This window comes from Phacochoerus africanus, chromosome 6 (genome assembly GCF_016906955.1).
Source record: "Phacochoerus africanus isolate WHEZ1 chromosome 6, ROS_Pafr_v1, whole genome shotgun sequence".
In the NCBI taxonomy this organism is placed as follows: domain Eukaryota; kingdom Metazoa; phylum Chordata; class Mammalia; order Artiodactyla; family Suidae; genus Phacochoerus; species Phacochoerus africanus.
In genome coordinates, this window is record NC_062549.1 from 45,965,531 (window position 1) to 45,979,720 (window position 14,190).

Below are 14,190 nucleotides of genomic sequence, written 5' to 3' on the forward strand. Positions count from 1 at the left end.
AGAATCACAGGCTTGATTCTAGGAAAGTATGGGTAAACAGCAACATTGAGAATAGACACAATCAGATGGTCAAGAAAGGAAGTGGGTATCGAGGGCTGGGGCCCTGAAAGATCAGTGGAACAAGGATGCTTGTTAAAACAAAGATTTCTCTCTGGCTTCAATCTACAGTATAGATAGCTTCAAATTTTCTAGATTGACTCTACACTTAGTAGGAACTCTCTGGAATACAAACTCCACCAAGCCCCGACCTCTTGGGGAAGCAGATCATCTTCCTCTAAACTATGAATAGTAAGTGGAAGTATTTAAGGCTGAAAAGTTATTTGTTCTGCAGGAGACTCAAGTTTTGCTGCCCAGCATTTATTGCCCCTTATTTTGGTAACTGTATCCCGGTTTCCTTTCACATTGTCTTTTCCTAAAAAGTGATTTTTCAAAAATGTGCATGAGATCCAAGCTAGACTAACATAATTCAAGACCAAAATTTTGCTGGAACTACTGTGAAATAAAATCTCTCAGAGTTTTCCAAGCTGGTGGCAAAAGGAATCTTGAGCCTCTAGTAACCTTCCTGACCTCTCCCATAGACAAGAAGGTCTATGCAGGAGACTAGCTAACGCAGAGAAGAGGTGAGGGATGATTTCTAGCACCACTGAGTCCTTTGCTCCAGAACACATGAAGCCTGTCTCTGGACTTTTCAGATACATGAAGCAGATAATTATTTCTTTAAGTCAGCTTAATTTATGTTTCTGTTACTCACAACTAGTAAAGTCCTGCCTAGTACATTATCTTTTGCCCTGCTGTGACTTCTGCTAAGTGAGGCTTTGAAGAAGTTGAGGACTGTCTATAAGAAGTATGTTATTCTCTCACTCCTAAGTATCCTTGGCTCCTCTGACTCAGAATGTTAGCAAAGGATGTTAACCACAGGTGTCATCTAATTTGTTCCTCTCTCTGGAAAAGAGCATACACCTATCAGCCTTTGTCTGCTTATGCCAAAGAGGCAACTCAATGCCTGGACTGATGTCAGCCCTTAGTTCTTACAGCTAAGTCTTGATCATAAAATGCTCCATCTGGGCTCTGTATTCTCTATTAGTTTGCTCATGGCCAGTTGGAGCTTTGTCTGAATACTGGGAGCACTCTTCCTTCAGTGCTCCTTTGCCCAATCTATATCGCTAAAACTCAACCCTGGCACACCCAGTCTGTCCAGTCTACTTTAGCCTGTTATACTCTGGACTTTGATTTTCACTGTTTTCTCATGACATATAACTAGACAATCTTTTTCTATTTTCTAACTTCTTGACTGGCACCTCTAAGTCATGCCATACTTAGCCTAGCACTTGGGATTGTGATCTGCCCTATCTTCCAGGTACTGAGGTCTTAGTGCCGCTTTCTAAATTTTCAGTACTAGTTGAAGATAGTATAGACTATAAGGAGATCTCTCTTGCCCACTATTGGAATTGCAACGAACTTTCTAGTCACTACATGCAGTGAAGGCTTTGGTCTTCAAACTAACATACTGCTTATTCCTTGGGTACTGACCCTGCCATCTTTACCTAAGGATGCTAAAATGTGTCTACTTAAGCAGTATAATGATAACTCAAGGGAAAAAGTGGTTTCATCAACCAACTCATCGAACTTTAAAATTTAACTGTTATGCACAAATGTACAATGAACAAAGTTTTCTGTTTCAGAAGGAAAAAAATTCTGCCATCTGAAACAAACCCTTTGATATCATTATTCTCCAAATACTATGGGACTTTATCTCAGCATTGGTGCATAAAAACTGTCTTCAAAAATTAGAAAAACTTGTCATAAAGTATTCATATTTTGCATGGCTCTAAGGAATAGAATAAATTAGAATAAGTGAAAGTTTAGAGATAAAAATTTCATTTTAGGTTAAGAAAGAGATTTTTAAACTTTCAAATCTAGCTCAAAATGGACTATGATTTTACAGCAGGCAATGATTTTTTTTTTTTTTTGCTTTGCAATGCTTCACTGATTTAAAAAGTACTGGATTGAAATCCAAGATTTTAGCATCCAAAAACTTATTTTAGTATGGAATAAGGAACACTTGATGTGAAACATCAGTTGCCCATTTCTATCATAGGCTCCCATATGCAGGCCCTGGGAAACTTTCCTGTGTTCACTGCCTGATCTAACATCAAAACTTCCATCTGGTCTACCATTTGGTCTATCCTGACAATCTGGAACTCCAAATTGCAGTATGCTAAAAGAATCACTTTTGTCTCTAGGGGATCTTTCCCCCTTGCCTGTGCTATGGATCTGTTCCACAAAGAATTATGTTAATTTCTTCATTTGTTCCTCTGACTAAAAAATGTAGACAAGCTAACTGAAAAATGGCTTAATGATGAGTGAAAGGACTTCTTTTGTTTAAGAATAACTGAGCTGCAAAACTAGGTCAGTTGCAGGTGTACAATGTAGTGATTCAATACTGCTATGCATTATAAAATGATCGTCACAGTAAATCTAGCTACCATTTATTATCATACAAAGATATCACAATATTATTGACTATATTCCTTATACAGTACAATTCATCCCCATGACATTTATTTTGTAACTGGAAGTTTGTACCTCTTACTCTCTCTAACCTATTTCACGCACACCCCTACCCCTCTCCCTCTGTCAGCTACCTGTTTATTCTCTGGATATAAGAGTCTGTTTCAGCTTTCTTTTTCTTTTTTTTTTTTTTGTCTTTTGTCTTTTTGTTGTTGTTGTTGTTGTTGCTATTTCTTGGGCCGCTCCCGCGGCATATGGAGGTTCCCAGGCTAGGGGTTGAATCGGAGCTGTAGCCACCGGCCTACGCCAGAGCCACAGCAACGCGGGATCCGAGCCGCGTCTGCAACCTACACCACAGCTCACGGCAACGCCAGATCGTTAACCCACTGAGCAAGGGCAGGGACCGAACCCGCAACCTCATGGTTCCTAGTTGGATTCGTTAACCACTGCGCCACGACGGGAACTCCCTGTTTCAGCTTTCTTTTGTTTTATTTTGTTTTATTTTCTTTTGTTTTATTTTATGGCTGCACCCATGGCATGTGGAAGTTCCCAGGCTAGGGATTGAATCCAAGCTCCAGCTGCAACCTACGCCACAGCTGTAGCAACACCAGATCCTTTAACCCACTGCGCCACAGTAGGGACTCCTGTTTCTGTTTTTTTTTTTTTTTTTTTTTTTTAAATCGAGGTATAGTTGATGTGCAATATTATGTAAGTTTCAATTGTACAACATGGCAATTCATAATTTTTAAAGCTTATACTCCATTTATACCTTTTTTAAAATAAAATATTGGCTATATCTGGAGATGCTGTCATGGCTCAGCAGTTAACAAGCCTGACTAGTACCCATGAGGACTCAGGTTCGATCCCTGGCCTCGCTCAGTGGGTTGAGGATCCAGCATTGCCATGAGCTGTGGTGTAGTTCGCAGAAGCAGCTCATATCTTGAGTTGCTGCAACTGTGGCATAGGCTGGTTGCTACAGCTCCAATTAGACCTCTAGCCTGGGAACCTCTCTATGCAGCAGACACAGTCTAAAAAGACAAAAAATAAAAAATAAAAAAATAAAATATTGGCTATGTCCCCTGTGGTCTACAATATGTCCTTGTAGCTCATTTATGTTATATATAGTAGTTTGTGCCTCTTAATTCCCTACTCTTGTCTTGACCCTCTCTCTTTCCCTCTCCCCACTGGTAGCCACTAATTTGTTCTCTATATCTCTGAGTCTGTTTCTTTTTTGTTATATTCACAGGTTTGCTTTATTTTTTATGTTCCACGTGTGATATCATATAGTATTTGTCTTTCTCTGACATTCCATTTGTCATTATACCCTCCAAGTCCATCCATGCTGTTGCAAATGGCAAAATTATTTTATGACTGAAGTATTCTATTTGTGTGTGTGTGTGTGTGTGTGTGTGTGTGTGTGTGTGTGTGTGTGTACATCTTCTTTATCCATTCATCTATTGATGGACACTTAGGTTGCTTACATATCTTGGCTATTGTAATTAATGCTGCCGTTAACACAGGAGTGAATGTATCTTTACAATTTAGTGGGTTTTGTTTTCCTCAGAAGAATACACAGAAGTTATACTGTTACATTGTATGGTAATTCTATTATTAATTTTTTGATAATACCTCCATACTATGTTTTTCATAGTTACTGTATGAATTTGCATTCCCACAAACAGTGCAAGAAGGTTTCGTTTACTCCACATCCTATCAACACTTGCTATTGGGATTATTTTTGATAGTAGCCATCTAACAGTTGTGTGGTGATATCTTATTGTGGTTTAATTTGCATTTCCCTGATGATTAGTGACTTTGAGCATATTTCCTTGTGTCTTATGGTCACTTTTATTTCCCCTTTGTAAAAATGTCTATTAAGGTGCTCTGCCCATCTTTTTTAATTGTTTCTTGTTTGTTTTTTTGTTCTGCTGTTGAGTTGCATGAATTCTTTGTATATTAGGATACTAACTCCTTTTCAGATACATAACTTGCAAATATCTTCTCTCATTCAGTGGACTACACTTTCAATTTGATGACAGTTTTTGTTTTCACTGTGTAAAAGCTTTTTTGTTTGATGCAATCTTTTGTTTAAGATCACCTTTGTTTCCCTGGCCTGAGGAGACAGATCCAAGAAAATATTGCTAAGACTGATGTCAAATAGCATACCACCTATGTTTTCTTCTAGAAGTTTTATAGTTTAAGGCCTCACATATAAGTTTTTGTTCCATTTTGAGTATATTTTTGCAAGAGCTGTCCAGTTCTCTCAATACCATTTATTAAAGAGGCTGTCTTTTCCCCATTGTATGTTCTTATGTCCTTTATTGTAGATTAATCTCAAATTCAACAGCCCAGAAATAAACTCGTGCTTATATATTCTCAATTCTTAGCCATTGATCTATATGTCTATTTTTGTGTCAGTACTAAACTATTTTTATTACTATAGCTTTGTAGTAGAGTTTGAAGTGAGGGAGTGGGATACACCAAATATTGTTCTTTCTCAAAATTATTTAGATTATTCTGGGTCTTTTTTGTTTCCAGGTAAATTTTAGAATTATTTATGTTAGTTCTGGAAAAAATACCGTTGATATTTTAATAGGGATTACATTGAAATTGTAGATTGCTTTGGGTGTTACGGACATTTTTACAATATTAATTCTTCCATTTCCTTAGCACAGTATATATTTCCCTTTGTATACATCGTATTCAATTTCTTGCATCAATGTCTTATAGTTTTCTTGGTTAAATTTATACCTAAGGTATTTTATTATTATTGATGCAACTGTAAATGGGACTGTTTTCTTAATTTCTCTTTGGTTAAATTTATACCTAAGGTATTTTATTATTATTGATGCAACTGTAAATGGGACTGTTTTCTTAATTTCTCTTTGTGACAGTTTTTTTCTTAGTGTATATAAATGCAATTGATTTCTGCATATTAATTCTTTAACCTATGACTTTACCTAATTCATTGAGAATTCTAGTAGGTTTTTTTTTTGGAGGCATAATCAGGATTTTCTATGTATAGTATCATGTCATCTGCAAACAATGATAATTTAACTTATTTCCTTTTCTTGTCTAATTGCTGTGGCTAGGACATCCAGTACTATGTAAATATGAATGGTATTGTTTCTGTTTTAGTGGGAAATCAGGATTTCTTGTTCCTGATCTCAGTGGGAAAACTTTCACTGTTGAATATAATGTGAGCTGTGGGTTCATTATTTACAGCCTTTATTATGTTGAGGTATATTCCCTCTATAACCACTGTGTAGAGAGTTTTTATTATAAATTGTGTTGAATTTTGTCAAAACTTTTTCTGCATCTAGTGATATGATCATGTGATTTTCATTCTCCCATTTGTTAATGTGATGTATCATATTAATTGATTTGGAGATATTGAACCATCCTTGCATCCTGGGAATAAATATGGGATAAATTCCACTTGATTATGGTATTTGATCTTTTAATGTATTATTGAATCCAATGTGCTAAAATTTGTTGAGGATTTTTTCACCTAAGTTCACCACTGATAATGGCCTGTAATTTTCTTTTTCTGAAAGTTTTTTGTCCAGTTTTGATATATGGGAGATGCTGGCCTTGTAGAATGAGTTCAGAAACAATCCTTCCTCCTCAATTTTTTGGGGAATAGTACAAGAAGGATAGACATTACCTCTTCCAAATGAAAGAATTCACCTGTGAAGCTGTGTGATCTTGGACTTTCTTGGGAGTTTTTTTTTATTAATTATTACAGATCAAATTTAATTACTCATTTTTGGCCTGTTGCTATATTCTATTTTCCCCCGATTCAATATTGGGAGATTTATATATCTAAGATTTTTTCATTTCTTTTAGGCTGTCCATTTTATTGGTATATAATTTTTCTAGCAATCTCCTATGATCCTTTGTATTTCTGTGATGTGAGCTATAACTTCTCTTTCATTTCTGATTTTATTGATTTAGGCCCTCTCTCTTTTTTTTCCCTGATGAGTCTGGCTAAGTTTTATCAAGTTTATCTCTTCAAAAGAATAAGCTTTTAGTTTCATTAGTCATTCTTCATTTGTTTTATGGTCTCAATTTCATTTATTTCTTCTCTGATCACTGCTACCACTTTTCTTACATTAGCATTAACATTAGATTTTGTTGTGCTTCTTATTCTAGTTCCTTTAGGTGTAAGGTTAAGACTATCCATCTGGGATTCTTCTTATTTCCTGAGGTAGGCTTGTATCTCTATAAACTTCCCTCTTAGAACTGCTTTTGCTACATCCCATAGATTTTGGATTGTTGTGTTTCCATTTTCATTTGTTTGATTTCCTCAGTGACACTATGGTTATTTAGTAGCGTATTGTTCCAATGTTTGATTTTGGGGGAGGTGGAAGTTTTTTCTTGTAGTTGATTTATTTCTAGTCTCATACCCTTGTGATCAGAAAAGATGCTGATATGATTTTGGTCTTCTTAAATTTATCGAGGCTTGTTCTGTGGCCTAGAATGTGCTCCATCCTGGAGATTATTCTATGTGCATTTGAATAATATGCGTTCTGCTGCTTTTGGATGGTATGTTCTTTTTATATCTTTGAAGTCCATCTGGTCTAATGTATCACTTAAAGCAAGGGTTTCTTTATTCAAGCAGGGTTTATAATTCCCTAATTTTATTGTGTTACTGTTAATTTCTCCCCCTACATTTGTTAAAATTTTCTGTATATGTTTAGGTGCATCTCCTTGTTAGATTAATCCCTTTATCATTATGTAATGTCCTTTGTCTTTTGTTGCAGTCTTTGTTTTAAAGTCTATTTGGTCTAAGTATTATTAGTCTACTTTTTTTTTGTCTTTTTGCCTTTTCTTGAGCCACTCTTGTGGCATATGGAGGTTCCCAGGCTAGGGGTCCAATTGGAGCTGTAGCCACCAGCCTATGCCACAGCCACAGCAATGTGGCATCCAAGCCACGTCTGTAACCCACACCATAGCTCACAGCAACGCTGGATCCTTAACCCACTGAGCAAGGGCAGGGATCGAACCCACAACCTCATGGTTCCTAGTTGGATTCATTAAACACTGCGCCACAACGGGAACTCCTACTCTACTTTCTTTTCATTTACTTTTGCATGGAATATCTTTTCCATTCCCTCATTTTAGCTTTTTTTTTTTTTTTTTTTTTTTTTTTTTGGTCTGAACTGAGTCTCTTGTAAGCAGCATAGATATAGGTCTGGTTTTTATATCTATTCTGCCTCTCCATGTCATTTGACTGGGCCATTTTGTCCATTTACATTTAAAGTAGTTATTGCTAGGTATATACCTATTGCTATTTTGTTAATTGTTTTCAGTTCATTTTTGTAATTTTTTTAATTGTTCCTTCCTTTTTCTTTTGCACTCTTCCCATGTAATTTGACAATCATGTTTAGTGTTATTTTTGGATTCCATTCTCTCTTTTGTGTGTGTTTCTATTATAGATTTTGTTTGTGGTTACTGTGAATTTTATATGTAGTCATGTATCCATCTTTCTTCCTAACTCTCTATCCATCTATCCATAATACATATATTATGTTAGCCTTATTAGGTAGATTATTTTTCACTGTAGGTTTTTTCCCCCTCTGTCACTTTAATATATATTGTTCCACTCCTTTCCGACCTGCGATGATTCTGTTGAAAGTTCAGTTAGTTGTCTTTTAGGAGTATGTAACTGAGGTATATAATTGATTTCCCTTACTACTTTTAAGATCTCTATCTTTAATTTCTGACATTTTAATTATAGTGCAGCTTGGTGTGGACTTCTTTGGCTCGATCTTGATTGTGACTCTGTGTTCTTCCTGAACCTGGATATGTTTCCTTTCCCTTGCTAGGGAAATTTTCAGCCTTTGCATTTTCAAGTAAGTTCTCTACCCCTTTCCTTCCTCTTTTTCTAAGACCCTTATAACAAATGTCAGTATGCTTGATGCTGTCCCTGAAGTCTCTTACACCATCTTCATTTTTTTTTTATATTCTCTTTTCTTTTTTGTTCATCTTGGGTGATTTTCACTACTCTCTTTCAATTTGCTCATCTGTTCCTCTATATCATTTCTTCTATATTTTCTGTTTGTTATTCTCATGGTCTTCATCCATTCTTCTTCTGAGTTCATTGAGCATCTTTATCATTATTACTTTGAACTTTTATCAGGCAGATTGCTTACCCTCACCTCAGTTCTTATTCTGGGGATTTATCCTGTTCCTTTCTTTGGAACATATTCCTCTGTATCTTCCTCTTGTATAATTCTCTATGGTTAGAGAATGTTTATTTCTATGTATAGGTAGGTCAGTTGATTAAAATTTCCAATTTTGGAGAAATAACTCTCTGTAGACAATGTCCTATGGACCCATCAGCACACTCCCCTCTGATCACTAGAGCTATATGCTCTAGAGCATGCCTGATGTGGGCTGCATCGGTCTTTCAGTTTTGGTGGGCCCAACTACTGTGCACATGCTGGTAGTCATGGCTGGCCCCCTGCCCAGTTTGCTGCCACGCCCTTTCTTGTGCAGAAGCTGTCAGCCTACTGGTAGGTAGGGAAAGGTCCTTGCTTGAATGGCTGAAGGTCTTTGGAGTTCCTAGGGTTGGTACAAGCCCACTGATTGGGAGGGCAAGGTCCTGGGCTGAGGAATCGTGGATCTGGTGTTGTCCCACTGGTGGGTGGGGCTGGGGCTAATGGAACTGGTTGCTAAGGCTGAGGGGTCCGAGGACTGGTGCTAACCAGTTGTTGGCAGGTAAGACCCCAGTGCTAACAGCCTACAGGGAGAACTCTAAAATGGTGCTTGCCATCACCTGGGTCCTCATGGTAGAATAAGCTACTCAAAATGGCTGCTACAAGCATCTATGTCACCTAGAGAGTGTCTTAATTGCCTCAGGGCTCTCTTGGAGGCTATCCAAGATCAGAAATTGCATCTGACCCTGGTTCCTTTCATATTACTTCCTCTGTGCTGGGTCACAGAGCATGTGAGGTTTGGTGTGTCTATTTCCAATAGCCCTTCTGTTCTCCAGTATACAAACTCCACTGGCCCTCAAAGCCATACATTCTGGGGGCTTGTATTCCTGTTTCAATATCCCTAGGCTGGGAAATACAATGTGGAGTTTGAATCCCTCATTCCTTGAGGAAAACCTCTGTAATGGTAATTATCCTCCCATTTGTAGGAAACCCTCCAAGGCATGTGGGTCTGGACTATACTGCATCTCTGCCCCTCCCACCTGTCTCACTGTGGTTCATTCATTATATCCTTAGCTGTGGAAAATATTTTCTATTATTATTCAGGTCATTCTCATTGGTAGCTGTAATTTTTCTATGCCCATGGGAGGAGGTGAGCTCAGGTAAAGATCTCTGCAATATTGGATACACTTTCAAATGAAAGCACTGTTTTGTTATTGTTGTTTTTGACTTTTTAAGGTCACACCTGTGGCATATACATGTTCCTAGGCTGGGGTAAAATCCGAGCTGTAGCTCTCAGCCTATACCACAGCCACAGCAACGTGGAGTCCAGGCTATGTCTGCAACCTACACTACAGCTCACAGCAACACTGGATCCTTAACCCACTGTGTGAAGCCAGGGATTGAACCTTCATCCTAATGGATACTAGTCGAGTTTGTTACCACTGAGCCATGAGGGGAACTCCAAATGAAAGCACTTTTGATGAACCATGGAAGCTTCCTCTTGACCTAATGATCTTCCTTCTATTTCTTCTCTCTATCTGGTATGGTAATGTCCATTTGTAAACTACCAAAGCTGTATATTTAGTTTTTATTATTTTTTAAAGCTTAAATTTTAGGGGTTTAAATATTCTTTTCTAAAGAGTAACTTTTATAAAATCTGAGAAAAAAAAGTGAGTTTAAAAAAGCTTTACTAGAGCTGGAAGAGATAGAATAGGCCAAGTAATTAAAATGATAGAGATCAACATTTTTTTTTTAAGGAAAAGCAAGATTAGGCATATTCGACCCAGAAAGAAGATAGTAAAGTAAGGCTCGACAAAAATCTGTTAAATCATGAAAGTCCTAGTAAGGTGGATATGACATACTTCAGAAAATTAGTGTTTATACTTCCACTTAATGCTTAAGTAAAAATTTTCAACATTTTTTTTTCTTGTTTACCAAAACTTACATTTTCTGCCTTCTTTGCTACAAAACATATCCCAAGTATCATTCATAGAAACATGCTTATCTTTTGTTCCACACTCAACCAATTACTCTACACCTTACTAGGACTTTCAGGTCTTTCCTTATGCTTTCCACTCAGATTGAAATATTACGGCATCTATTTCTTTACATAATCAATTTCTACTCTCCCATGAAGACTCAGATCCTGCTATCTAATCCTAAGAACATTCTCTCAGCCTACTCAACTGGACATCTCAAAGTATCCTGTGTGTATATCAATCATAACATTTATGATATTATTTTGAAGTGATCAGTTAGTGGGCCTATTGCTCCTCTAAACTATAAGCTGGTTCTGTCTACTGCTAGTTCCTACTAGGGATTTGATATTCCTAGATTTATTGCACAGAATGGAACTTCTTATATAGTTATCTTCTAAAACCATTTCTGACAACAGAAACCTTAGACCATTTCATAGGGAATTTGGAAACCCAAGAGAAGTCAAGACAATTACAAAGTGTCATTTTTAAATATTCAGCTGCTTGAGTAAAGTGAATTCAATCTTTTAATTTTTCTTATTAGTCTGATGCAAGAAAATATCAGTGCATAGATGTAGCCCAAGAGCATTTTATTGGTAAGCTGGCTCACTGCCTGCAACCATCTAAACACTTTGGAGTTCCCGTTGTGGCTCAGTGGTTAACAAATCCAACTAGGAACCATAAGGTTGTGGGTTCGATCCCCGGCCTTGCTCAGTGGGTTAAGGATCTGGCATTGCTGTGAGCTGTAGTGTAGGTCGCAGACACAGCTCGGATCGCAGGCTACTATGGCTCTGTTGTAGGCCAGCGGCTACAGCTCCGATTCGACCCCTAGCCTGGGGACCTCCATATGCCGTGGGAGTGGCCCAAGAAATGGCAAAAACACACACACACAAAAAAGGGAGATAGTGATTATTAAGTAGTAGACATACAGATGGGTCAAGGAGGCATAGTTCACATGGTATGTTTCAGTATTAGAATTCTGTAATTGTGACTGTCACAAATAATATGATTTGTTTCAATTAACCAAATCAAGCAGCACATTTCTGTTGTTCTATATCCTAAATACATCATTATTTTATGTTTTTAAATATAATGTGAATATAAATAGAAATTTTATAAATGTTATACTAATGCAAAGGAGAGAAAATAAATAGATGACTGTATACATTGATTGTTTAGAGAAAATTCTGTGTCTTGAATTAACTGCATCTCTCAGGTAACACAGATTTGGAGTTCAGCATAATGAGTTGTCCAGGTAATTGCTGCATTTTCCTATTTTGCTACGCTAACATAAAAATGGCCTTAGGATAATTTATTTATTTATTTATTTTTATTTTTGTCTTTTTTTTAGGGCCATACTCACAGCATATGGACGTTTCCAGGCTAGGGGTTGAATCAGAGCTGTAGACACCGACCTTCACCACAGCTACAGCAACATGTGATCTGAGCCACAACTGCAAACTATACCACAGCTCAAGGGCAACACTGGATCCTTAACCCACTGACCAAGGCCAGGGATCAAACTTGCATCCTCATGAATATTAGTCAGATTTGTTTTCACTGAGCCATGATGGGAACTCCAGGACAATTTTTAAATGAAGCAAATTGAGATAAAATCTAAGAAATGAGGTAAAATTCTACCTCCTTATTAATAATACAATTAGAATTATTTGTAACCTATGCTTGTTTTACATTCTACCAACTCTACAATTACTTTACAGAAGATCATTTTTTCTAATTCAATATTCAGTTTTTCACAGCATTTCAATTATTAAAGAGAGACTATCTTAGAATCAAACATAGGTGAGTACTATAAAATGTGCCCTCTGAAGCTTTCCTCCCTCTCTCCCCCTTTCGTACATACTTGTTCATTCCCTCTTTACTTTGTTTAGAGAAGCAAGTGATTTTTAAAAGTTCCTTACTTGGTATTATGTGTATCAATGGTATGGAAGAGCTCATGTAATTCTTCTCCACTCAGAACACCATCTGCAAAATATGCTTTGAATTCTTCAAAGGACAATTTTCCATCATCTAAAATGGTAACAGCAAACAGAAGAGAAGCAAATCATTTTAATTTTGTACACTATTTTATCTTATAACTTTAAAAACTTTGCCCAAATGCTTATACAGGTTTATTTGTACATGCACACATGTATTCAAAAAATAAGAACAATTTGTGTTTAAAATAAAAGCAATTTAATATATCTTTACAGTACATAGACTACAGATGTTTATACCCCAATAAAATATGTCTACATGATTTAGGGTATTTTTTGGTTCTGTTATTCATATGATGAACATTTAACAACTAAGAAGCAATTTAACTGGCCACACAAAAAGGATATCCATATAACTAAATAAAAGCTCAAGACAGAGTCAGCTATTTACAGATGTTTTGCCTTCATATACAGGACCTGGAAGGTTGCAGAATAAAGAGATTGTAATAGAAATTCTGAGATTATTCAATCAATATACACTTATAAGTGTATCAGAATTTTATTATGGTCCAACAAAATGTGTTCATTCTTCTATTCCTTAAGCAAATGAACATTATTTAAGCTGAACACATTTTACTTACTGTTGGATACCAAAGAGAAAGATATCAGGGAGTCTAATAAAAGAAATCAGATGTGCAGGCATAAGTAAAACATAGTAAGTGTAATAAGAGATATATACTCTGGAATATAAGGGAGTTTGAGTAATAAAAGAGGCTTTCATTTGGGGGCAAGAGGAATTTTAGTAATTTTTTTGCCTGACATTGAAAAATAAGTAAAATCTAAATAAGCAGAGATGGAAGAAACACATTAATAACAGATGAAAATAAAAGATTTGAACAAGACACAGCAGCAGAGAATATAGGGAAATAGATGGCCATGAAGGAAAAGCTACGTAATGAGCTGCTTTCTCAGCACATCAGGTAAGTTGCCAAATGCTGTTAAGTGGTGGAATGATCTTCTCTATTTATAAGGAGGCAACAGAGAACGAAGGAAAAACTTGCCAGGTTCACAACGTCTCTATAGGGTGTTCCTACCAACAGTACTATATTGAACAAAGTTGACTTTATCTTAAAATAGAAGGTATTATTTAATAGGACTGGATCTTCAAAGTTCAAGCATTTTTGCCTTCAAAAGATGGCCCACTGACCATTTAGAGAACAGTTAAAATGTAGATGGTTGTTCTCTACTAGAAAATCAGAATCTCATAGACAGTCTGGAGAGGTGGTGTAGGTAGAAAAAAATTGGGATTTTTAACAACCTATGTAATTTCTCCTTATTCTGATTCTTTTTAAATTTTTTTTTTAGGGCCACAACCACGGAAAATGGAAGTTCCTAGGCTAGAATTTGAATTGGACCTACAGCTTCCAGCCTATGCCACAGCCATAGCAATGCGGGATCTGAGCTGTGTCTGCGACCTACACCACAGCTCACGGCAAGGCCACATCCTTGACCCACTGAGCAATGCCAGGGATCAAACTTGCATCCTCGTGAATATTAGTCGGATTTGTTTCCTCTTAGCCACAATAGGAACTCCTCTTATTT

At 36.7% G+C, this 14,190-nt stretch overlaps 1 protein-coding gene across 1 annotated transcript in view; it reads right to left on the minus strand.

Annotated features, from left to right (window-relative positions):
- The window catches only part of NECAB1 (N-terminal EF-hand calcium binding protein 1), a 233,566-nt gene that overhangs the window by 191,926 nt on the left and 27,450 nt on the right, over window positions 1–14,190 (minus strand). Inside the window, exon 3 of the mRNA XM_047782941.1 lies at window positions 12,574–12,682. Within this exon, the coding sequence (XP_047638897.1) occupies window positions 12,574–12,682 (109 nt within the window). The remainder of the gene's footprint in view (window positions 1–12,573; window positions 12,683–14,190) is intronic.